The sequence below is a fragment of the Pituophis catenifer genome, unplaced genomic scaffold (genome assembly GCF_029215685.1).
Source record: "Pituophis catenifer annectens isolate HBS135680 unplaced genomic scaffold, rPitCat1.0.hap2 SCAF_2, whole genome shotgun sequence".
NCBI classification, from domain to species: domain Eukaryota; kingdom Metazoa; phylum Chordata; class Lepidosauria; order Squamata; family Colubridae; genus Pituophis; species Pituophis catenifer.
In genome coordinates, this window is record NW_027256882.1 from 148129881 (window position 1) to 148156413 (window position 26533).

At 41.0% G+C, this 26533-nt stretch overlaps 2 protein-coding genes across 5 annotated transcripts in view; one reads left to right on the forward strand and one right to left on the reverse strand.

Annotated features, from left to right (window-relative positions):
- The first annotated feature begins 1327 nt into the window (after nt 1-1327).
- Nucleotides 1328-10198, forward strand: LOC139312723 (zinc finger protein 397-like). Its single transcript, XM_070937745.1, has 4 exons — nt 1328-1420; nt 3793-4796; nt 6838-6961; nt 7958-10198. Exons 2-4 carry the CDS (start codon nt 4110-4112, stop codon nt 8959-8961), a joined length of 1815 nt encoding a protein of 604 aa, XP_070793846.1. The 5' UTR covers nt 1328-1420; nt 3793-4109; the 3' UTR covers nt 8962-10198.
- Nucleotides 10199-10332: 134 nt separating this feature from the next.
- Nucleotides 10333-26533, reverse strand: part of IKZF4 (IKAROS family zinc finger 4) — a 78585-nt gene continuing 62384 nt past the window's right edge. For 3 of the 4 annotated variants that reach the window (XM_070937746.1, XM_070937747.1, XM_070937749.1), the window contains exons 6-11: nt 22799-22948; nt 21878-22009; nt 20975-21674; nt 11691-11957; nt 11359-11481; nt 10333-10368 (exon numbers count right to left, since the gene is read on the reverse strand). In XM_070937746.1, the coding sequence (XP_070793847.1) occupies nt 11882-11957; nt 20975-21674; nt 21878-22009; nt 22799-22948 (1058 nt within the window). In that variant the 3' untranslated portion in view covers nt 10333-10368; nt 11359-11481; nt 11691-11881. Of the gene's footprint in view, nt 10369-11358; nt 11482-11690; nt 11958-20632; nt 21675-21877; nt 22010-22798; nt 22949-26533 lie in introns of those variants that run through there. The other variant, XM_070937748.1, reaches the window with a different exon arrangement.

The window sequence follows — 26533 nt, forward strand, 5'->3', positions numbered from 1 at the left end:
AACGAGTACCCAAAGTCAGGGCAGATTCAACATGTTGAATCATCATCATGAATAATCATCAATCAATTGATGATTACTACAGCAGTTGGTGACTCACTGAAGTGAATCCTGCACTTCCAACCTCAAACAACTAGAAAAACTCACATTGGTACAAACTTTGCACAAGGGCTCAGTTTATATCTTTATTCAGGTCTGTATCATCAAGTAAGTAATCAAAAATTATACATGATCCATATGTAGTGCTAAATGTCCAATAGAATATAACCCAGCCACAACAAAATACTACCACCCCTCCCAATCACTTGATTAGAATGCAGTCTTTGGAATTAAAAAGGCAACCTGTTTTTAAACACAAGCCAGAATTCTGCTTCCCCATACACACTTGTGCAAATATTGGTCAATAGGGAAGCCACAAAGGGAGAAAGGACTGCTGTCTGCTTCTGAACTTGATTACTGCTAGGCATATCAAACAGGATCAAGGTGACAGAGGCTTAGTTTATAATTTACTGAATGTAACCTATTATTTTAAAGCTGTACATATAGTCTAATTTCAAAAGCTGGCTTCAGACTAGATCACTGGCAAAAATAAATTTCCCCCGCCAAGCACCCTGCTGACTAGAGGTGTAAAAGCCATCAGAAAAAAAAGAATGGATTTTAATGGTTAATTAACTCAGCTACAAAAACACTAATCCACCTCTACAATTAATTTAACGTGTGTGAACCAAGCCAATAAGTGAACCTATTAGTGTTTATATGGTCTGACTGGAGACTTTTGCCTAATGCTGGCATGTGGAACCTAACATTATCCCATTGACCTCAAAGTTCATACCGAGATACAATATAGTTAGTATATTGAGCTATGTGTGGAATCTGAGCCATTATGCATGTTCTGAATCTAACTTTAAGAAAACATTCAAGATGCCTGTGCAGCTCCATCCCAAACATCCCACTTGGAGGCTAATGTTTATTTGCCATCCCATTAGTTATTTTGGTTCAGGTGGCTCTAGTTCGGGGGAAACAAATACTTCGTGCAATGGAAATCAAAGAGCTCGCATTTAAGTCCCGCCAGGAATACTTGGTGCTGCCAAGCGTCAAAGTCACCCTCAACTATTTCCACCCTTTCCATCCCCCCCCCCCACACACAGTGCTGAGACGCGTCAAGAGTTACAATGACTGGCAGCCCGATCCTCAAACCAGTTAAACAGGAGCCTTTGGATTTAAGCCGGCTTAGTCCTATTGAGCGAGAGCTAAACCCTGGAGAGGCCCAGGAAGCCGAGAGGGGGATGCGGTAGCCAAGACTCCATCCTGCTCCGCCCTGGATTAAAAGCCTTGGCATCTGAATTTTATGAAGGGGTGGTGGGATTGTCTGCGGGGCTCGAGGTCTCGGGGTTCCGCGTGGAGGCAGGAGTTGTGGAGAGCGGTGAGTTTAAGGGGCAGCCAGGCGAAGGGAAGCCGATGCATCTGCAAGGGCGGGAACGGGGGAGGGGGGCGAATCAGGCGGAGTCCAAGAACAAAATCTGGGTGGGGAGAGGAGGGACGGGAGAGGAGAGGGGCTTTCTCGCTGACTTCTGTAGAGTTTTTGGGGGGACGCCCCCCGCCTCTTTGTGAAGTTAGGCGGTGGGGCCGCGGAGTCCTGAGAGCGGCGGGCAGGGTGGCGCTTTTGCGGCCCTTCGACGGAACCCCTTCGCTTCCTTTGTCCAGCACTGCTAGTTCGTCACTGGCCCTCCGCCCCACCGGGCTACAGCCAAGCACGTCTGCCCCAGGCAAGCAAGGAAGGAAGAAAGGAAGGAAGGAAGGAAGGAAGAAAGGAAGGAAGGAAGGAAGGAAGAAAGGAAGGAAGGAAGGAAGGAAGGAGAGAAATGAAGGAAGAAGGAAGGAGAGAAATGAAGGAAGAAGGGAAGAAGAAGATGAAGGAAGGAAGGAGAGAAATAGGAGGAAGGAAGGAGCATGGGCTTCACTTCTTCCTTCTCTTCTTCCTTACTGACCACAACAAAACGCCAGATTTTTGATTTGTGCTTTATGGTGAAGAAAGGAAGGGGGAGCCAAGCCTGAATAATGACAGGATTTTGGGGTGGGGGTGTCCTATCAAGCTATTTTTTTTCTCACCCAAAAGTTCTCTAGCTTCCTAGAGAAGGAAGAGTCAATCAGACTTTGTAATTGGGAGGGGGGGGAGGGAGAGAGAGAAAATGGAGATGGAGAATCACAGGGTCTGATAAAAGTCCTGTCCCGCCATCTCTCCAACCGGCTTTTTTCTAATGCCTGTAGAGATTGAGGGCTGTCAGGGTGGTGATGGAAGATGTGGGGTAGCTCCCTAACTCTGAAGAAAGTTTTTAAGGGTTCTGTGAACTTAGCCTGCACTCAGTGTCTGTCTTCATTTAATATACTTCTGTGGGTTTTTTTAGTTTATTATAGCTTACCCAATAAATAAGGAAACCACAAACGCCAGAGAAATATTTAGGCAACACCCATCATCACACGTCTGATGGCTCCAAGTGATAAATTCTCAAAGTGATAAAATATCAATTGAGAATATTTGACATTTGTTTTCTCTTCCCCCCCAACATGTGCATGTTGTCATAAGTGGAAGGGGAAAGTGTATATCTCTGCATTTGGTCGGCCCATCACTTCTCCTCTGTTGCTCTCAGAGAATAATAAGAATAATAAAGTACAAATAGCCTAACATGGGGCTTGTCTCTTGGCGATACTTAGCGCAATAAAGGCTCCCTACAAAGTGAGCGCCCACTGAAGGAGAGCTATTTTTCAAAGACAAAATGTGTAAACAGAGTTCAGATGGCCTCCCCCTCTTTAAATCTTGAGAGGCTGTTGCTTCTGGGGTGTTTTCATCCCAAGGGACACCCTGCAGAACCATTGATGCTTCAGGATCCATAAGCCTTAGCCAGCATGGCCATGGCTAGAAGCAGTGGTGGGTTGCTCCCGGTTCTGTCTGGTTCTTGCAAACCGGTAGTAAAAGCCGCGGGAGGCTCTGGCCACCCGCCTGGACGTCATAATGGATGATCTGCATGTAGCTTCAGTACATGTACAGAAGCTTCTGCACATGCACAGAAGCATGCACATGCACTCCTGTTGCGAACCGGTAGTAAAGGTAAGTAGAACCCACCCCTGGCTAGAAGGTACTGGAGCTGATGTGTCAACACTTTTGGGAGGCACTGGGTTGGAGGGAGCCAGTGAGGAAAGTTCCTCTATCTTGACCTGTGCTGCAGCCTTGGGTAGTGGATTATCAAAGGGTTTAGAAAGAAGGGACGGAGTTTTATCTTTCCCTTGTTCCCTGAGCCTTTTTACTGAAAATGACAGGCAGGAAGACTTTATGGCCATGTCATGGTAGACAGAACCTGAAGGCAGAACAAGAAGCAATGGATGGAAACTTATCAAAGAGAGATCCAATGATCCTTTGCCATCAGCAAAGGTCACAAAATGGTGATCATGTGACCACGGGATTCTGCAATCCTTGTAATTGTGCATAATTATATATTATATGTAATATATATTATATATGATTATATGTCATCCATCTTAAATTTAGTTCTGGGGCTGTAAATGTATATATGGGGGGGTGGGCCGTATCTGGCATAAATATGGCCTAGATTCTTCCATATTTAAATACTGTCAGTCTGTTCAAGAGAAGGTCCTGAAATGAACGATCAACCATCCTCAGCTTCACCTGTCCCAATTTTTTTTAAAGAAGAAACACAAACGTTTATGTACACAGTCCCAAGCTCTTTGGGGGAAAAGAGACAAATTTATAAAAGGTGTTTTATGTCTGTTTCTTTCCAGGAAGAAGCTCCAGAGAATTGGACAAGAACTCTGAGCTGGTCACTGATAGGCCTTGGTTCCTGACATCAAGCCCACAGTTGTGTGGAATTGTTCTTTTATAGTGTTAGTGTTAGCACAGGAGGGCAATGAAAATGAGGAGGCTCCCAAAATAGCAAGACAATAATGGGGAGTAAGGGGTGGGGGAAGGGATAAGCCTGAATTTGGAAATATCCCCAGCAAGATAAAATACCTGATTTGGGTACATAGGTGTGGCTGATTAAGTGTGTGAGGTAGAAGTTCAGGCAACATTTGACAAGGAGGTGTGCCTGGTAAAGAAAATGGAGAAGGTGCCAGCAGGGCCAGGACCAACAGAGGCATCAGAACGAGCAGGAAGGGACCATTTTGCCATTCAGCCTAGGATCAGATGGGAACTACCCCATGGGGCAATGTTACAGCCGGAGAGCATGCCTACCCAGTGGTGGGAATACCTGAAGACTCTGCCCTCTCCGGCCACGGTATGGGGCAGCCCAGGCCTCCCAGATCTGACTTCTTGGGATGACTTGATCGCTTTTGAGAGAGTGTTTGGCGTCTGTCAGTGGCCTAGAGGTGACGGGGTGACCAGACTAAAGCCGGCTTTCAGGGCAGAAAGCCAGCAAGCGTTGAGCGGCAAGAACACTAGAGGCAAAAAAGGCTGTGGGAAAGTCAAGACCATCTTCCTGCACGAAAACTCCCCCAGCACGGAGCTACACCGCCAGCGCTTCAGGCAATTCTGTTACCAGGAAGCTGAGGGGCCTCGGGAGGTCTGCGGCCGCCTGCGGGAGCTCTGCCATTGCTGGCTGGAGCCAGAGTGCCGCACCAAAGAGCAGATTGTCGAGCTGCTGATTTTAGAGCAGTTCTTGACCGTCTTGCCTCAGGACATCCAAAATCAGGTCAGGGAACGTAGCCCAGAGACCTGTGCCCAAGCAGTGGCCTTGGCTGAAGGCTTCGTTTTGCGGCAGCAAGAAGACAAGCAGCAGGAGGAGCAGGTGAGGCCTGTTTGTTCCAGGACAAACAGTAGGCAAGGTGCGGCCTCAGACCTGGCCCCCTTCTCCCTCTTCCTATGACATCAGATGCTACGTTTAGAACATGTCCATGTCAGGCTAGGAAATTTACGCCACTTCTCTTAGGGTGGAACTATGGCTCCTGTCAGTCCCAGATCAAGAGACCAGTGCTGAAGGATGGTTGATCTCTACTCTGCCCGTTCACCTTTTTGTTTAAAAACATGCAGTAACGGCTACTATTGGCTGCATAAACTAGCAGCAAGCACACCTGTTCATCTCTTTAGTCACCTGCTGGGAATAAAGAGAAAGGAAGTGGTCCCCCATTAATGGAAAAGACCCCCTTCTTTCCTATTTGACTGGTTTTCATCTTCTGAAGCCTCAGGTTTCCAAAACAGATTGCAGAAACTGGAAGGCCAAGAAAAAGCAAACTGGGAAATATAATTTGTACAATACAGGTAGTCCTTGACTTACAACAGTTCATTTAGTTAGTGACTATTCAAAGTTACAACAGCACTGAAAAAAATGATATGACAATTTTTAACATGACTGTTGTAGCATCCCCATGGTCACATGATCAAAACTCAGATGCTTGGCAACTGGTTCATATTTATGACGGTTGAAGCGTCCTGGGGGGGGGTCATGTGACCAGCTTTTGCGACCTTCCAACAAATAAAGTCAGTGGGGAATCCATATTCACTTAGTAACAAGAATGTTACTAATTTAGCAAATGCAACGATTCACTTAACAACTGTGGCAAGAAAAGTCGTAAAATGGGGCAAAACTCACTTAACAAATGTTTCACTTAACATAAATTTGGGGCTCAATTGTGGTCGTAACTCAAGGACTACTTGTATTAGCTTCTGATGGCACAGAAGTAGCAATAAAGAAAGGATTTTGCTCTGTTTTCTCTGATGGCCTCAAAATGCTCCTCATTGGGGCATGGCCCGATGGGGCAGACAGCCCAGTGCTCCTAGAAACTATTGGGAATCAACATGCTCATAGGGCTAAAGAGGAGTGAGCCATGTTGGCCCTCCATCTTTGGTGGAATTCAGCTTCCATCTTCCCCCACTAGTGGCAAGTATTCTACTAGGCTGGAAGGAAAACTGAAATTTAACAAATCTGGAAGGCTTACTCATTCCCCGCCCCAAACTACTGAGAAAGTCCCCCAATTCTGCTTCTAAATGCTCTCTGCAGTTGTAACATTACGCATACATGTCATTCTAAAAATATATAAATGGTTGCAGAAGTGGAAGTTCCATTCTTCAACATGGAGAGAGAACATTTCTGCCAAATAAATGGAGCATAATAATATTATTGTTAGTTAAATTCAGGTCATAATGAAAGATACTTTACTTGAAGTCTGGAGATGCTTAAATGATGAAAGGGGATGAAATATAAAGTTTCACTATTTCTACTAAATGTTGTTGAAATGTACAAAAGCAGTTTTTATTGTTCTTTCACCCAGTTATGTTTATAAGGTTTCATTTTTTATCATTAGCTGCTTATCACACTTTTATGTTTGCTGTTTCTATTTCCATCTTCAAAGAAACCTACCAAGGAGGGGAAAAAATAGTTGTGCACAATAGTTTGGTGATATTGAAAGTTATTTACCCTTGGGATCACACACTATTCTGATTCCCAAGACATGATTTGCAACATAGAGTGGATGATTTAATTTACACAATACAATAACCCAAATTAAACAAATCACATTATGGCACACAGAGATTGCATGAATCCAGCCAGCCATTTTCCCTCTCTATCAGTAAAACTTGGGTGCTGGGAAAATGCTATAATCTCTGAGACTCCTCTTGCCCTGGTTAAAATAGTCCATAATACATATAAAATGCAGTTGTATTCCACTTTGATTAGTAGGGATTGTTTTTTAGAAGCTCGCATAGTATTTTAAAAAATCTTAATAGCTGAGATCAGCTGCACAACTCCCTGAATCAGTGTATGCTGTCTACAGTCCAGTACACCTTCAGCCATCATGGTTCTATGAACTTGACTTTCATTGTTGTTTCAGGGGACTCGATCATCTCAAGATGTGGCTGTGGATTTTTCAAAAGCACGGAGAGTGTCAGTGGAGGTCAGGCAGCAGCAATCGGGCACCCGGAGAAGGAGGGTGGATATTGTTAACCTCTCAATGGGTAAGGACATCTTTAGCCCCAGGTTGCAATTTGCCGCTTTTGAATAGCTATGAATTGATGTCTTCATGGAGTAGATGGCATTTTTAGGACAATATGGTGTAGGAAGGATGGGGTGGGAATTGTATTAACAGCATAAGAGCTGGAAGGGACTTTGAAGGTCTTTTAGTCCAGGGGTCCCCAACCCCTAGGCCGTGGCCCACTACTGCATCTTGAATCTTTCAGAATCGGGCAAGGAATGTTAAACATTAATTAAAAGGCAGAGTGAGGGCTTTCAGGGTGCTAACTAGCCCCACAACTGCATGCCCGACGAGCAAGGCTGAAAAGCCATGTTTTCCTATCTATGGAAGCTCAGAAGAATGGGGGCTGCCTCACCTCTGGGGGAAGAGTGTTCCACACAGAGCGGGGCAATGGCAGAGAAGGCTCTCTTCCTGGAATCCCGCCAGTAGAATTCTTCAACAAATGGGGTCTGCAATGTACCTTCCCTGCCTGATCTGGTGGGACGGGCTATGTAACGGGATGAAGATGGTTCTGTAGATAATCTGGCCCCATGCCATGCAGGTCTTTACTCCAGAGGTGGGTTTCAGCAGGTTCTGACCAGTTCTGGAGAACCGGTAGCGGAAATTTTGAGTAGTTCGGAGAACGGGTAAATACCACCTCTGACTGGCCCCGCCCCCATCTATTCTCTGTCTCCCGAGTCCCAGCTGATTGGGAGGAAATGGGGATTTTGCAGTAACCTTCCCCTGGAGTGCGGTGGGAATGGAGATTTTACAGTATCCTTCCCCTGCCATGCCCACCAAGCCACGCCCACCAAGCCATGCCACACCCACCAAGCCACGCCTACAGAACCGATAGTAAAAAATTTGAAACCCACCACTGCTTTAACCAACACCTTGAACTGGAGAACAAGAATATTTAGAAAAGCACCTCTGAGGTGCCGACCTCCTTCTTAGCCATGATCTGTGGAGCTGCATTGTGATAATCTTCGTCCCCTTACAGGTGTCAATCTAGCTAGCAGAACCGAGGAGCTGGAACAGCAGCATCTGGACTCCAAGAAAGAGGGGAACGTGGCAGTCCACCCAATCTCAGGCAGAACCCAAAGGAGAGAGAAAAGCCATGTTTGTATCGAATGTGGCAAAAGCTTCACTCGCCCCTCAGATCTGGCAAAACATCTTAACGTTCACACAGGCGAAAGACCCTACCTTTGTGTCGAGTGCGGGAAAAGCTTTAGCCAGCTTTCCCATCTCACAAGACATCAGAAAATCCACTCGGGAGAGAAGCCTCACATCTGTTCCGAGTGTGGAGATACTTTCAGCCAACGGGCATATCTTGTCAGCCATCAGAGGAGTCACTCGGGAGAGCAGCCATACCACTGTTCTTATTGCCAGAAATGCTTCAGCCACCAGTCTGCTCTGAAGATCCACGAGCGGAACCACATGGGCCAGAAGCCTTATGCCTGCACTGACTGTGGGAAACGGTTTGTGTCCTCCTCTTCTCTCACGACACACAGAAGGATCCACACAGGAGAAAAGCCTCACGCCTGCGGGGTGTGTGGGAAAAGGTTCATCCAACACTCCAACCTGGTCTCTCACCAGCGAACGCACTCGGGGGAGAAGCCGTTTTCCTGTAAGGTGTGCAGCAGGAAATTTGCCTACCCTTCGGATCTTACCCGGCACCAAAAAATCCATACAGGAGAGAAACCTTACGCCTGTGATGAGTGTGACAGAAGATTCACCAGGCTGTCTGATCTCATTACACACCAACGTATCCATACAGGAGAAAAACCGTACCGTTGCCTTGAGTGTGGGAGAAGATTCAGGCAGAGGGGCGTGCTGGTGAAACATCAGAGGTGCCATTCAAAAGAAAATCCAAAAGGAAGTGAGGCCCTCCAGTCCACTGAGTCTCAAGCTAAAAGTCCATTCAAAACTCATGAGATCAAATTGGTGAAAGAACTGGAAGATCAGGAGGAGGAACCTAGCTTGATTCTCTCTCCCAGTCCCTGATGCTTATCACGCTTATATTGCTGCTTACAGAGGGATCAATCATTCTATAGGATAAAGAATCAACTCCTTTTTCTATTCCTCTACTACTGACTAGAAAGTGGACATGAAGGTTGATGACAACGACATAATGAAGCAAGTTGTGCTCTCTGTTTTGTGTTTTTATAAATAACACTCCAAAAGGAGAAGGGACATTTATAGATGGAATTGTAACTTCAGGAGAGGAAAAAGCAGGAAGAGTAATCTTGCCTTTTTCTTTATTATATGGCTGTTTTTTCTATCTGCAAACAGTAATTTTTTGAAGCAGCTGAAATAATGCAGATGACTCTGTGGGCAGCAGTTGGAGTAAACTTTTTCCAAGTAACTAACTGTCTTTTGCTAGTCAGGTAAAAGAGGAATAGCTCTCTTTTTGGAAAGAATAGCTTCCGAACAATTCAAGTGAGACAGAACCTGAACACACCTGGTATGTTCAAGGCCCAGTTAGGACAATGATTGCTTTTACTTTATATGGTGATTTAAATGCAGTTTTTCTCTGCCTAGGAAATATCAGGCAGAAACTGGAAAAGCAGACAGATCATCTTAAGGTCACCAGGCTTCAGGCAATATACAGGAGCACTGCTGGTATGAGCTGGTAATCTTTCTAGATTGGCAACGATGATAGCTCTGTCAGCTTCTACTTCTTTATATTAAAACCCAAGCAGCTGTCAATCCTTCTGGGATACTGGATACCATCCTCTCATTTCTGCCCTAGCTCATCTCCAGTAGAATTTGAAGGATGAGGATGTGATAAGGATACATTTTTATCAGGTTGGGCCTTTGGCACCATCTAGCTTAAATGGCCACATATCCCTAAGAGGTCAGAAAAGGCAACTTTCCCAGTTTGTGACTAGAAATTCTTGAAAGGAGCTTTTGTAAGCATGTTAGTTGTGGACTGCACCATTAACTCTAGTATGACTTCCGAGTTACACTACCTAAAGTTTTATTCTGAGATTTATTTTTATAAATTATGGCAAGCAGACAACTCCCAAAAGTATGGAACTTCATTGTTTGTTCCACGCTTGTATGTAGTCTGACTGATATGATCCAGGCAACAAACATACCTCTCCCAGTTGTAATATTTAATGAAGGAAAAGTCATGGATGAAGCTCTAGATTGCAGATGGAGATGTGAGCAAAAGGACGAATATGTAAATGTGGTTTGTGCATTGTGAGAACTTGTAGCAAATGAGCTCATCTTTTATTGGCTGCTGCTATTTTTATTTTATTGAGACCTGGCTTCAGATGTAGACAGACAAACTTAACTTGCTCAATTGTATCTATGAAATGTTCTGGAACTGTAGGAGGCAAAATAGATAGCAATTCAGTGTATCTCGGTGGCTGATGTCCCACTGCTGTTTTCTGGCCAGCATCACTATTTAAATAAATAGGAATAAATTGAATACAAAATTGGTAAATTTAGGATTGGTACCATCCTAAGGGAGGAAATAATAGCGCCTGGGACTGCTCTATTGATGATAATAAAGTGATACCTGTTCTAAAATGTAGGACATATTTTAGAACAAATTCAAATCTTTGATACAAATTCAGAAAAGTCCTACCTACAACTTTAGGTAGGTCTATGCATAAGATTCTGAAGTGGTCAAGAAGAGGTTATATTTAACATTGCATTAAAGAGGTTATTAATTTTCATAATTGTGAAGATAAAATTTATAAATACGCTGGTAAAATTCCAGAAGCAAGGAATGCTTATCCAGAGCCAGATGCTCAATCATTAAGCATTTGGGCACTTCAATAACTTTTTCTCTCCTCCAATAATGAACTAACACGAATGGCAAGATATCCCTTTCAGCAGACTTCCAATGCATAAATCACATACTTTTAGAAGATGCCTAACATAGAGGCAAAAAATACTGACAGTCTGACATGATTTTAATAAACAGAACTATGGTCCTATATATTATTAGTCGTCTTTGTCTTAAACATTGAGTTTGGAAAGGTGAGCAACAAGGCAGTTGTAAATATTTCTTCCTTAATTTAACTTCAGTTGCTTCAACCTAACAATTAATTTTAGATTCCTAAGATACACAGTTTTAAAAAACAGCAAAAAAACTATAGCTGCAGCCGACTTTGTAACAACAGTAAAACCATCAGAGATGGCTGTTCTTTGCCTCCACCATCTGTGCTCATGGATGGTGGATTAATACATGGATTAGTTTCTCCTATATAACTAGCTGACTGGATGAATGTTATGTGATTGTGCATAGATCTATTCTGCTAACTAACAGGATCAGGGTGGGGTAAGCATGATCCGCAAACATTCTATCCTAAAAGGAAATGACCTTAATTCAGAGGAGTAATTAACTTTAGCCCCAAACAGACCAGGATCATGCAAACTACTTACCAGTGTTTCTCCATTTTTTCCACTCCCAAGACTGTAACAACAAAGGCCCAATTTCCATTTTATCTTGTGGGGAGACAGGAAGCTGGATTGGTGGAAGTGACAAACACATCTTCTTTGTGGCAGCTAGAAGAAATTAAAAATGGGTGAACATATGATTGACTCGGCCTCCTGTGTGATGTGTTGTTGGCACACAAAGGCAAATCAGTAACTGGAAGGAAGGATAATATTCTTCATATTCTCTGAACAGGACTCATGTTTAGTGTGCCATCAAAGCTAGGGTATAATCAAGGTACTTACAAAGTTGGCATGCAGAGCACAATTTAGCATCTTACCTTTCAGTTTAAAAGATTGTATTTCCACTTCTTGTATGGGTACAGGGAGACGTACATATACAAGTAGTCCTCGACTTACAACAGTTCATTTAGTGACCATTCAAAGTTACAACGGCATTGAAAAATGTGACTTATGACCATTTTTCATAGTTACGACCTGTGCAGCATCCCCATGATCATGTGATCAAAATTTAGGTGCTTGGCAACTGGTTCATATTTACGATCGTCGCTGCGTCCCAACGTCCTGGTATCGCCTTTTGTGACCTCCTGAAAAGCAAAGTCAATGGGGAAACCAGATTAACAACCAGGTTACTAATTTATCAACTGCAGTGATTCCCTTAACAACTGTGGCAAGAAAAGCCGTAAAACGGGGCAAAACTCACTTAACAAATGTCTCACTTAACATAAATTTTGGGCTCAATTGTGGTCGTAAGTTGAGGACTTACCTGTAGTCTGCTGAAGTAACTTCATTCTGAATCAATGCTTAGCTAAGAGGACAAAGTTGTACAATTGTCAAGGGTCAACATATCAAGGAGGGGACTCATAAATATTTTAAGATGGAGACAAGATAAGTCCCTGACATTTTAATTAGCTTATTTTTAACTTTTCATTAAAAATAAAAAAAATTACATGCACTTACAAGGATCCTTCTGGGGGGAAAATGAGTGCTTTGTTTCTATCATAATAGGTTCCAGTTGTTTCACTGGGTGATGGATAGGCTAAGAAACACATGGTTGGAAAAAAGTGGTATAAGGTACAATATTATTCAGGTCCTAATGTCTATCCAGCTCAGAATGTTAGATTAGCAGACTTTTTGTGATATCATGAACATGGAAAAATGTACATGAGCAGAACATCAATTAACCATCAGGATGGGCAACAATAAAATTCTGCAAAGTATAAAATATTTGGATGAGATGAACATAAAAATACTGGTTTGCGGGTTCTGTCTCTTTTAGCTGAAGAAAAATGATAGAAGAGAGGTTAGCCCCACATTTTTGGAAATTGCAGAATAAACAAATCCTTTGGGGAAGGGGGAATGTTAATCTATAATTAACATTGGACCTGCCACTTGCTTTGCTGAAAAGGAAGAAAGAGTTGAAAAGCTATTGATTTAATTAGAACCTGGATAAACAGGCACAACTGTGGAAATTGGTTAAGCAAATACTGTCAGCTTTCACTTAGCCTACAACGTTGAAAACAGAACAAATATACTGTGTACAAAAATGAAAATGATGTAAGAAAGCAGAAATAGTATGAGGCCTTTGATCAGTTAAGAAGGAAGGCAGTATTCAACAGGAGAGACGAGTGTTGTTCTTGGAAAAAAATGACTACCATTTTGCTGGGAATATTATAAATCCCCTTAGTAGAACTTTGTTCTTTTTGCTCGTGAAGAGGTAAGGATAGTTCTTACATTAAAAAAACATATTCCCCAAGTTTTTGTAGATGTAATTTCTTTTTTAGCTTGTCTAGCATGTGTCAAAAGGGACACAGTGGCTCAGTGGCTGAGACGCTGAGCTTGTCGATCGAAAGGTAGGCAGTTCAGTGGTTCGACTCCCTAGTGCTGCATAACGGGGTGAGCTCCTATTACTTGTCCCAGCTTCTGCCAACCTAGCAGTTCGAAAGCATGTAAAAAATGCAAGTAGAAAAATAGGGACCACCTTTGATGGAAAGATAACAGCGTTCCATGCACCTTTGGCGTTTAGTCATGCCAGCCACATGACCACAGACCTCTTCGGACAACGCTGGCTCTTCGGCTTTGAAATGGAGATGAGCACCGCCCCCTAGAGTTGGGGATGACTAGCACGTATGTGCGAGGGGAACCTTTACCTTTAGCACGTGTCTGATTTTAAAGTGTTTAAGACCTGCCCTCATGCTGATGACCAGGTGAACAGTCACAGTGTTGACCACTTATTTATAACTTTACAGGAGAATTATTGCCAAATTATAAAGGGGTATTTGATTAATTTGATTTTTAAAACTCTTATGTTTACATATGTATTTGGGATTGAAATTGAATCAAACTTTGTTTTGTTGAATGTTGCCCTTAGTTAAAGGGAAACTAATAGATTTTTAAAATAAAATAAATTATATTAATTAGGATATAGAAACAGCCAAAGCTGAAGGGCACATTTCTTTTGCCAGAGAAATAGCCAGGATTTGTTCAAAACTGTCCATTAACAGCTGCTGAAACTAATACTTATCATAGGCATTAGGTGCCACTATAAGCAGCAGCTCTTGTCTCAGATTCACATTATAGAGATAAAAAGGACTTCACTCCTTCACTCGTTCTTTTATTACAAGTGATAGTCGATTCATTGGGTGGAAAGTGCTAATTAGTAAGATGTGAGGCTCTTAGAATGGATTGTACTATGGATCCACATCCATTGTAAATCCCAATGCATATTCTTGTCTGTCTGCACTTGGCAATCACACACATACCAATTATGCCTGAATTTCTAAAACATTAGATACTCGCCAACAAATGGATTATCAAAACCTTGCGTTTTTCAAAAGTAGGAACACAGACACTCTCTTAGGTATCCCAATATGAAAATCTGCAGTTCAGCTGCCAGTGTGTCTAATCTTAAAGAAAAGCATACATTCTGCAGAGTCTATTGTAGGCTTGTATATTCCAATTCTATACGTGTATGGGTTCCTCTTTATTCTGGGGTGGGGGTAGGTATAGCCTCCATGCAGTTCTCCAGTGCCTTTAAAGATCAGACTGCAAAATTATGAGGGCAAAATAGTCTATTTTCTGGTATGTAAAATAAATTAAAAAAAAAGATGAGAACAAGCATGGGAAAATCTGGGAGGCTGATATCCATAGCCACCCTCAGATCTCTCCACTGATGCCCCTAATGGCTATGTAATTTTAAATCATTTTTAAAAGTCACAATGGAAGCAGTTCACCTCCTACTCCCCTTCTCCCCATGCCACAAGGAAAAAAAAGCCTAACATTGGTCCCTAGCCTTCTGGGGATATTACCAGAAAGCATTCTGTAGAACACAGGTGTCAAATTTGATTTCATTTGAGGACCGCATCAGGGTTGTGTTTGACCTCAGGGGGCTGGGGTGGGCGTGGCCAGCTTGACGTCACTCGGGGGCGCCTGTGGCGGCCCGAGCGCTCTGGCAGTGAAAATGGGCTCCCAAGCTCCGTTTCTGGCTGCAACAGCCTCCTGCAACCCTCTGCCAGCGAAAATGGAACTTGGGAGGGCTGCTCCGTTTTTGCTGGCAGAGGCACTGCGGGTCGGTCCCTCACTGTTTCCAGGTGGCCTCGTGGGCCAGATCTAAGCACCGCGTGGGCCGGGGTCGGCCTGCGAGCCTGAGTTTGCCCCCCCCCCGCTGTAGACCCACAGTTGGTCAGGCGAGCAAGATGATGTTCTTGTCAAAAGAGACTGACCACCCTTCATTTTACCTTTGTTTCCGTGCAGCCATGGAGAACAGTCAACCCTTGGCTATATACAGTATATACTGTACATGCAGCTTATTCTTCTGAAGCAAACAGGTTGCCTTCTCTAAAGGGCTACGCTGTTGATTTCTTTACAAGCAAGAGAATCACAGCAAATTTCCTTCCAATTTGTTCTTCTGCACACCTCTTGGCAGGAATGAGGGAGCCTTTGCAAGGTATTAACATGGTGCTGAATTAGGATGCTGATCTAAAGAGTTAGCACAAATATTAGTAATATTAGTTAAGGATAGCCAGGAACCAGATTGTTAAATTACTCATGTTTATTTATAACAGACCTTCAGCCAGTACAGTACAAAACTTAACAGTAGTATAATCTCCATTACACAAATATGTACTTACAATATATTACAAATACAAAAAAGCTTTTGCAGTAAGAGGTTTTTCTTTTATTTAAAAGCAAGTTTAACCCCACCAAAAAAAAGAGGAGGGGGAAGAGCGCCACACCAGCAAACCCAATAACAATATACAAATGAAAGCTTGTTAGAAACAAGTGAAGAATATTGTAGCGGGTTGGGGATATTGCACATCTTTTTTGTTCTTCATACATCTGGTTAAAAAATATATATATTTACACAAGTTAAAGAGACCTGGAGTTTTACAAAATTCCTACATTTGTTTTTTAGGCTCTTCATACAGGTGAAAGCAAAAAATAAAAAGGAACACTGATTTCTTAGAAATGTCAGAGCTTTGTTTCTCTAAAAACAAACCTGTTTTCATTTTCACAAAAGGGGGCAAGCAGGAGGTAATATGTAAAGTCCGAAGCAGGATTCTTGTTCCCTGAAGCAGGGCAGAGAAAGATTAGTACCATTCCACAGTGCAGTAGACAAGAGTTCACAAATGATGTTCTGGACCTCTTCATTTAGATCTAGAACTGTCTTAATATTTCCCCTTAAACAAAAATAATTGGATCCTGCATAGAGTGGTCCAATTCCCACCAGAAACGGGAAGCAGAGCAATTCTGAATGTGGACTTTGTATGGAGGCACAAAGGATAGCTTTTTAAAAAACCCAGTAAAAATGACACTTTAGGTGCTTTATCAGTGTGGCAATGAAGTGAGGCCAAGCACCCAAGGGCCATCTTTGGCTTTCAAGAAGTCAGTTTCCAACTATCTAAGCTTTTCTGTCGTTCTTGTCAAAGTTTCATACCTATTTCAGGAACAAGTACATAAATAAAGAAAATTTCATAAGTGTATTTTCTTCCCAATGCCATCTTCCAAGAAGCCAATAAATGCTTCCTCCTCTTAACCAATATATTCAGATGGAAAGCATATCTGGTCAGCTGTTCAATATGTTTTACATTCCGCTGACAGAAATTTTAGTCTGCATTGGGGGAACAGAGATATATTTCTATAATTTTGTCTATTGAAACTTGAAGTAATTCGCATCTCACATGGAACATATCAGGGCACTGGTAATAAAGTTCAGACATCAAGGAGACATCTCGGCAAAAGTCACACTCCTGGTATCTTTAACCCAAATTTAATTTTCTATCTGTATTTATCTTACTTCATACAATGCATTCAGTTCATATGTGGAAAGAAAACAAACATAAATTTTGCTGTTTGATTTCCAGTTTGGTTTAAAATATTGATTATATAAACATAATTAGTTGGCATCCATTCTCTGCAGAACTGGATACTTTTGGAATTTGGTTATAGGACTTCGTAACTACTAATTCATGTATGTATGTTTGTTTTTCATTAGAAACAATATAATGCTCTCCAGCTAAAGTAAATGGATTTTACCCCAGTCCTCTGGAGTATATACACCATAACAGTAGCCAAGGAATATCAAGTACCTAGAGAGAAGTGCTATTTGTCTGATCCCACAAGGGATAAATGCTATCTATATAACTCGGGAGTTAATATACATGCCCTATTTAGGTCTAGATTCACATGGGAAAAGAAACATGCACACAACTGAGTTTAGGGACTGCTCTCATTTCTATTATTATTATTATTATTATATAGGCCTATCTGCACCTTCCCTTTTTTTTCCAGAGGTCTACTTCCATTGTGACACTGAACGCCTGGGTGATAAATACCTGGACTTTGTTCAGATACACAGTTACATGAACAGACTATACAGTTCTGTCAGAATTAGTTTTTTTAGGAAGAAAGTTATCAGCAGAGGAATCTAAAATTCTTAGACAATTATTTGAGTAGTTCAATTCTTTCCCAAGGACAAATATTTGGACAACCTGTTCTAAAAGAGGTGCAAATGTGTGTGTGGTATGTGTATATATATATATAACACCCACACATCTCCTTACCACAAAATGGGCAACAAATACAGGAAGAGTGGGCTGTTGAGAATATTGGAAATCAGCTTAGAGGTTTTATTGTGTGTAATAAATATGTCTTTGATGTCCAATGTTTTGCTTTTGCAGAACTTTTTCATAAGGTTTTCCAGGATGTTTTAACAGTAATTATGAAAAAAGCCCTACAGATATGTTATCTCTGATATTTTGGAGCACAGCCCAAACAATATGAGTAACACCCGAATTCAATTCAATTATAATCTTATCAAACTGTGTTAAATTTTTTAAAAAGTCTTCATGGTTTTAAAGTAAGTGGTGAAAGAATCTCACCCTTTAGAACAAGATAATATTAAGCATTCGAATCACAAGGTGTAAAAGCTGGTTCTGGTGACTTTTTCCACTCAAAGGAGAGCTCCCATAATTCCCTCTAGGATTTCATTCACACAAAATATTCTAATGAGCATTGAAATCATGGAGATTATTACAGGGAAAACTATGTCACATGAAATAGCTATTTAGATTAACAATCACAAAAAATGTTGAATTATTTTAAATGTACATCAATAGAAGACATGAGTACATCAATAGGAGAAAAAAAATCCTTGACCTTAGAGCCAGAACTAAAGGAGCCAGAAGTATGATTCTAATACGAAAAATACCCTATAAGAACTGGACTTTCAAACTCCCTTAACAATTTGGCAAAGTCTCTCAGCATGTTTTATTTGTATTGCACAATATAATCAGAATGACAAAAATTATATATTCACTTCTGCTGCTGAAGCTAAAATAGACATTGCTGGGACCAGCTCAAAATGCCTCCCAAGCCTCTAAGATGCCACTCCTATGCTGAATGTGGGAAAGAGAAAGCTGAAGGGGGAAAGTGATATTGTACCAGAAAAAGTCGACATTTTAAAATATGAATAGAACAGTGGAATCAGGGTACTGTATTTAAAGAAAAGTTCCACTCCCATCTCCTTGGCCAATTCATCAAAACATCTCATTCAATCAGGTCTTTTCAGTTAGTCAAACTGGCTGGGCCTGTTTGTTTGTTTATTTGTTTATTTTTTTTTAAAAAAAGCTCAGCTCTGTATTTCACATTACAAAAAGCAATAAAGAAGGAAAATGAACAAAATGTTGCAGCTTGAGGTTTGCTTTTTAAATAGAAAAAGAACCACCTTTGGTTTATCCTGCAAGGAAGCAATTCCCTGGGGTGCTGCTGAGTAAATGCATTTAAGGGATTTATCTAAACCAAAAGCACTCCCCTTCTTGTCACATCCATTGCCCAGCTAAGACTAGAGAGACTATTTTAATCACATACCCCTTTCCGTCAGATGTTTCCAACAGATAGATGGAAAAAGGCAAGCTTCAAGTTTTATTGGCTCAGCGCATAACCCTTCTAATTTGGTGATTACCCTCTTAAAAAACAATTATCAACAAGATTTCCACTCAGGCTGGGGAGGTGGGAATGACTGTGTAATACCGACAAGTGGTTTTTTTTTATCTCTTGCCTATAGCCTATTATCAGCAGCAATCTGCAACCAATTATAGAACGGAGGATTTTTTTTTTTTTGCCCTTGATGATGATCAAAGTTTTTAAGACACTAAAGTACACATAATAAAGGTTCCTTGCCAGGGCCTCTGCTGCAGAAATCTAATGATCCCCTCTGACACCCTGGGCTGTGTACCTATGAACGAACGGAGGACATGTCACTATGGAAATCTTGCTGCGTTTCATTTGCCTTTTCAGCAAAATCAGCTTAGAAAAGTTGTTGCCGTTGATCTGGAAAAAAGATTTCTCTTTACGAAAATTTAAACTCTCACTGCAGGTCCCCTTAGTTTGGGATGGGCAGTGTGATGTATTCCATAGCTATAGAGAACTCTCACCTCAAGGCTGCCACTTTTAGATCTCGCTCATGGTTTCTGGACACAGATCCATAAGGCTTATAACGGATCGACACATACAAGGACAGCTAAACTGACCAGGAAACTAAGTCCAATTCCAAGCTGTTCAGCAATAATGATGCTGGGAATCTGAATGAGGAGGTTTAAGTTAAGCACCGGAACAGAGACACTGGCAGTTTACTCCTCATTCCTTTGGCTCTAGTAGATGTTAAGAAATTCCTAAGCTGACTCCAGCAATCACTGCTAGCATCATTCTTGCCTCCCAATGAAAATAACTCCATCTTACAAATCAATTCCTACTCAGCAAAGCCAGGCTCATTAATGCTGTCTAAAGAACCTGCATATTGGGAGAGGAAAGTTAAAGACATGCGCTCACCTAGGAGGCTTACCTCTTCCAAAGCTTGGATTGGCAACCTTTGAGTCTCCAAATGTTGCTGCATTCCAACTCCCATTAATCCTAGCCTGCTCAGAGGATACTAAGACATGATGGGAATTATAAAAGCTACATTTTTCCTACCCTGATTCTACAGTCTTTAGCAATCATTATCCGCTAAGTGCTAACCATGGAAGCTCAAAAAAAAAAAAAAAAATTAGCTCAGACAACCTATCTGGAGAGAAGACAGGACATCCCAGACTCTTTAGAAGCATCATAGATTTAACCAGATAATGTTAAGGTTCCTTCATCGCATCCTGGAAACAGCATTTGTTTTCCCAATGCTGGTTCTCGGTTCAATATGGAAAGGCAGCATTCTTCCTATACAAAGTGCTCATCATCTTCCTTGAAATACCGTAGCTCCTTCATCAACACCAGATGCAAAATTCACTATCCCTTTTGGGCCCCAATAGAGGAAATAATACAAGTCAGTTCAAAGCTGTGTTAAGTAGATGCACAGAGGTATTAAATTCTTGGGACCACAGCATTCCTAGCATGATACCTTCATACACTCCATTTCACAGCCACCCATAAAAAGAAGATATATACGGTTCATTTGAACAGTTATATAGCTCAGGCCGTGGCTTTCCTAGCCCCTTGAAAGGGGGAAGCTCTATAATGTGTTTAGCACCTGATCTGAGGTTCTTAATACCTAACATGGTGGCTTAACAGAAATATGGGAACCAAAACAAAAAAAATGTCTAAATGGAAGAGACCTTAACCTTAGAGAATCAAGCTTGCTGCTGGGCGATATGCCAGCCCTTACTTGCTCCTCAAAAGAGGACATTCCTGGTGAAATGAATGAAAAATCTATTTAGAGGAAGGATGGAAGGAAGGAAGGAAGGAAGGAAGGAAGGAAGGAAGGAAGGAAGGAAGGAAGGAAGGAAGGAGTTAATAAATAACTACAAGTGTGAGAGGAAAAAAAACAAAAATTTAAAATTAATTATCAACTTTTAAATAACACACCATAGAGAAAGGCAAAATGTTATGAGCTCCTCCCCGTCTCAAGTTCATTGGATTTTTTAAAACTTAGGGTTCTTTTTTTTTTTTAACATTTCTCTTTTTTAGCCAAAGTCAGTGCAAAGGAGTACAAAAGAAATGAACAGTTCCATGCCCAACTAGGATAGAGCACTAGTGATGGGGAGAGATGAATAAGGGGACAGAGTAAGATTAGCCTACTTTATGTTCCCCTCGCACTATGTGGGAAGAGAACTCGTACCGGTCTTGGCTGTGATAGCCACAGATGTTGCATTCAAAAGGGTCTCTGAAGCCATGGCAGCCCATATGGATGGTGAACATGACGTGGTCCAGGAATAAGATCCGGCAGTGCTCACATTTGAAGGCTTTTACCTGTTCCCCTTCATCATTCACCACACGCAGGGCTTCTTTGGCTGAACTGGGAGTTGACCGAGTAGTGGTGGGAATGATGCCCTCCTGCAATTTGGGGTCCTCTTTGGCGTAGGCTGGACTCTGCCGGCTGCTGCTGCAATTCCCAATGCTGGATAGCAGCGGCTGCTGTGAGCCCCTCTCCTCATGGATGCTCTCAGTATCTGTGGAATCCTGGCAACCATTGCTAGGTGATACCATGCTTGGCTCCCGTGATGCCCGATACACAATCTGTGTTCCATCAGAAAGGTCCTCGTGGCCTTCAGCAGCTTCCCGACTACTTGCAATTTCCAACCTGCCCGGGAGGGGCTGGATTTGAGTGTAGACAGAGCTGATGACAGGTGTGATCTCAGAGATGCAGTTTGTGGGTGGGAGTCTGAGGGGACGCAAATGTTCCGCTCCCATGAATGACAATGAACTGCCAAAGCTAGCGTCCATGGGATGGTGGGCAGCCACCATCTCCACGTCCTTCTCAAAGCTGGAGTTGACATCATATGCCATATCGGAGAGGCTATACCGCATATGCTTCTCTCCTAATGCATAGGATAAAAGAGATCAGATTACAAATTTCTTCTAGTATCAGATGGTAAGTCTATGATAAGAGTAAGACAAATAATGCTGATGGAAAAGAGAACTACACATGGGACTTCTTTAGTCCAGGGAGAAGCACCCAAGACATCCTGTACTGTAATCCAACAACTCTTGGCTTACAAGAAATGCTTGAAATGCACCTTACCTATAAATTTCTGAGGTGTGGAGCGTTTTCGTTTGGTGATGCTGTTTGCTAGTCGGTCAATAAAGGCTGGCCGATCTGCTGAGGAATGAAGCATGGAGTCCGGCACCATCTCCAAGTCTCGCATCTCGTCACCTGGTAATAAAATTGGTTTCATTTTTGGTTGTCCAAATTAATTCTACCCTATATTCCTTTTTTAAAGTGCCTGTGCAAGATTATGAAGGCCATACATGAATGATACTGATAATTAATTTATTGGAGAAAAAAAAATCTCACAGCAAAATACATAAGGTTACAACTGGCAGCCAGTGCTAACTTGAATCAATCCTATTAGAGCCTGCTGTCTACATTTGTGATTATCCCATTTAGCTTCTGTTTTCCTGCTTCATGGTGTTTGTGTACCAGCATCTCTCCTGTCTCCCATCCTGCATGTTTGGCCAATAAAGCTAGTTTCCATCTGTCCTAGAAATGAGAATCTTAGTCCCGATATAAAAAAATATTAATAAAGCTGCAGTGACTATAAAAGGCAGTTGGAAAAGAGGTTCTGTACCAACTGGGGCCAGTTATTTTCAAACTGATAGTTTCCAGATGTGATAGACTTCCAAATTTCAAAATTCACAATCAACATACAAGTAGTCCTTGTTTACTGACTGCCTCATTTAGCAATCATTCTCAGTCATCTGTACAGATAACTATGCTACCTGGGCATAGGAGTAGCAATAACTCAATCCACTAGGGAAAGCTCAGTGTGGGAAGATTGATCTATAGAGCTGGTCTCTATAGGTAGCCTGTGCCATCCTCAATGATCCTCCCAGTTTTTTTTAACATTGGCAAAAATTTCCAAATGCAGACAATCCTTGGTAGATAATAACCAATAGCATTCTCCTTCAGTTTGTCTCTGTTCTAGCCTCGCAGCAGGCTTACCTTGCTGGCCAGCCAGCAACTGTGGTTCAGTGTTAAGACTTTGCAGGTAGTTGTGACAGCGTTCCTTGTGCTCTTCCAACGTGCTTTGCTGCTTGTAGCTGCGACCACAATAGTTGCATTTGTAGGGCTTGCCAACTGTGGGGGAAGAGACTAAAAAGAGAACAGAAACAAAAGAAGCCCTATAATACAAATTATATCTCTGAACTATCACAGTAAACTTTGGATCAGGCAGAATTGGGAAGTGTGGACAGCTTGCTTATGACCACAGGAATATGATGTAAAGTTGTAAACCTGCTATACCCTTCAGTATAACTTCTCACAGTTATGTTCCTGATTACTAAGACTTGGTGCAGATCCAGAATGAAAGGAATCATAACAGCAGAGTTGGAAGGGACCTTGGAGGTCTTTTAGTCCAACCCTCTGCTTAATCAGGACACCCTGTACCTATACCATTTCAGACAGGTGGTTGTCCAGTCTCTTCTTAAAGGCTTCCAATAATGAAGGACCCACAACTTCTGAAGACAATCACAGCTATGAAGGAACTTCTTCAGAACCACAACTTTTGAAGGAATCAGAGTTATCAGTTGGAGAGCTGTTGATATCACACGTTTGACTGAGCTACAAAAGTTTTGGTAAACAAATCAACTAGCTAGGAACATTTTCTGCAGGTATAGTATGTTCTGGAATAAAGATGTGGGTTCACTCTTAGGCACTATTTCTTGAAAAAGATAGTTAGGACACCAGATAATGCTTGCTTGTTGAAATTTCAGTTTTAAAGTTATGTTTTTCCACCTAAACAATGCACTATACTAATTTCAGGAAGTTCAGGTGTTGTTTTTTTGTCTCACATATACTTGGAGAGTTATACTTGGTTTCCCATTTGCATAATAAAAATAGCATGGATTTTTCTTGCATGGTCCTTGTAAGGACAAAGTGAATATAGGGTGAGTTGTGAATCTGGGTTCTCCAGACCCTTATTTTCTTATAAGAAACTGCCTGGCAAAATTGACTCTGTAAAGCTGACAATAATAAAACCATATGCACACTGTAGAATACAAAAGCCAATGCTTTATAGGCAGGATTGTGTTCCAGAGTTTCAATTTTAGGCTTTTTAATTCCACATTTCCATGCCAACTTATCTTTGGATGATCTCTTTAGGACCTTGAAAAGCTCTTGATTTTAGCTGATATTCTGGTTTTCTCTGGCCTGGAAATTTTTAGTACCTGTCTTGCCAGTTTCATTCCTTACAAAAAAGGAGGTTTTTTCCCCATCTTTTTGAGAGCAACACAAGACTTCAGTTCCAATCTCTCTCATGAGAAATACTGCAATAATCATTTTCCCATAATAATATCAGAATACTTCTAGTGGTTCTAGGCAATTGGTACTTCTAGTAGAAGGAGGAGGAGAAGGAGATCCATGGACCATTGTGTACTTTAAAGCAATGTATTTACTTGAGTGTTTGTTATTTGTTTATTGGGGGTGAATTCTCCCTCCTAAACTTCATATGAGATGAAGCTGATTCAATGTGAACAACATATGAAGTTATTCTAACCTACCCATTCTTGATTTTGATATTCAAATAAATTCTTAGGGCCTACTTTCTGGAACAAATAATAAAATATTGAAGCAGGAAATACAATTTCCCAGCTTACTTTAAAAAAGATACAATGAATAGAGAAAGACTTATGACAGCTATGACATTTGTTTAGGAATTGAATTTGTAGAAAACTGGTAAAATGCAAATAGCCAGCTCATATATTTACTGAGATAGAGAGAGAACAAATGAGGTGATCACACAGGGGGAATCACACAAGTCTATCAATCCTGGTTGGACCTAGTTCTAAATGATGAAATGTGTTGATCTGGGTTATAAATTCTCGCTTTTGTTTTGTAGGCAGATCTTCATAGATAAAAGGAACTGCCTCATTCAAGGACAGTATATCATATTATAGAGTGGATGGGAAGAGAGATGATAGATTATTCCTGTTTTACCTCCCCCTCACGTGGACAAGCTATTTTAACAGTTGCACAACCCTAAACAGTGATAAGGATGCTGCTATTTTCTCCATTAATAACCTGCTGATGTACGATTTTATTATTTTTATATACTAACTATCTCAATTCTAATATTTTATTTCTCATATTTATAACTGACTGTTGTTTTTACACCTGGAAGTTTAGTGACAAAACAATACAATGATGCAATAAAGGATCAGAAAAGAAAGCACTGTTTCACTACAGTCAAACTGTACACCACACTATTGGTGAGTGTGCCGTAAATCAATAGTTTGAACCGATTGCAACTTCATATATAGGAATAACTAGTAGTTTGTACTTTTTAATAAACAAAGTAGTACTATAAATACTATAAGCAATGGCTTGTCTATTAAAGCTGAATTTTCCAATGAATAGATCATGACTTCCAGGATATACCGTAACTGGTGATTTATCAAAACATGCTCTTTCAATGTCATGGGTTAAATTACTAAAACTCAGAGATTGCCAGGAATTAAATATCATCTTCCTGGTGTTTGCAGCGGTCTTTTCTAATATAGACATAAATAACTGGAAATGCAGTATAAGCAGTAAGGGTAAATCTGATGATACCCACTGATTTAAAGGTATTCAGTCAAAAAATATAGCCTCACAGTTATCTGTTGAAACTAGGGAATAAGCATTAAAATAGGAATGGCAACTCAGTGTAAGCAAGATGTGTCTATTATGGCAACAACAACAAAAAAATCCCAAGAACTTTCCCATATAGCCTGAAGGTTTCTGAGCTGGTGATGATTACCAGGCAAGGGAATATGAGATAGTAGTGAGGGTCTGGATATAACGGTCAATGTAATGTGCAACACAATTTTAAAAGTTAAAGTGCAACTGAAACCAGAGAGTTTTCTTTTGGAACTAATGGACAAGCAACTAGTCATGTCTAGTCAAGTCATGGAACTTTTTTTTTAATGTATGATAACTGTAGTGAGACTTATATGGTCAAAAATGGAAAGATTCAAAACTACCTACAACAGAGGAATGGATGGTGAAGATGATGGAATTTCTGGAGATGGCTAAAGTACTTCTTTGATCAAAGAAAAAAAAACAATATCTACATTTATGATTGACTGGAAACCTCTTATAGATTTTTTTGCATGAAATGGAAAGAAAATGCACTTATGATTTGGGGTTTTGATGACTAGAAAAAAAACCTGAATAACAGAAAAAAAATATTACACAGCTGTACACATATTTGCTGCAAAAAAAAAAAAAAAAATGATTCCCTTCAACTTTCCTTCCCTTCCCACTTTTTACTTTTCTTTCTTGCTTCTACTCTTTTATTAGTTTATGTTAGTTTAAATGGCTTTGTAAAGCTTTTAATAAAAAACATATTTTAAAAAAACTAAAGTGCAGCTCAATGTAAAATACCCCCCAAAAAACTATTCTTGGAGTTATTAGAGGAAAGAAAATGAAGTACTGCAATCAATATCACTGTGCATTTATACAGATCTATAGTGCAACTAAACTTGGAATATCTGTAAAGAATTTGGGATAAATGTAAAACAAGATTACTACAGAGTTGGATTACCTAAAACGAAAACCAACATGAACAAAATGAGTGAAGCAATTCCCCTAGGTCTGCAGATTACAACACCTGGACCCTTTTGCCTTAGAAAATTACACATACATGGGGAAAAAAAATCAGAAAGGAATCTGTTTGTCTCAGTACTATAACCTGGAGTT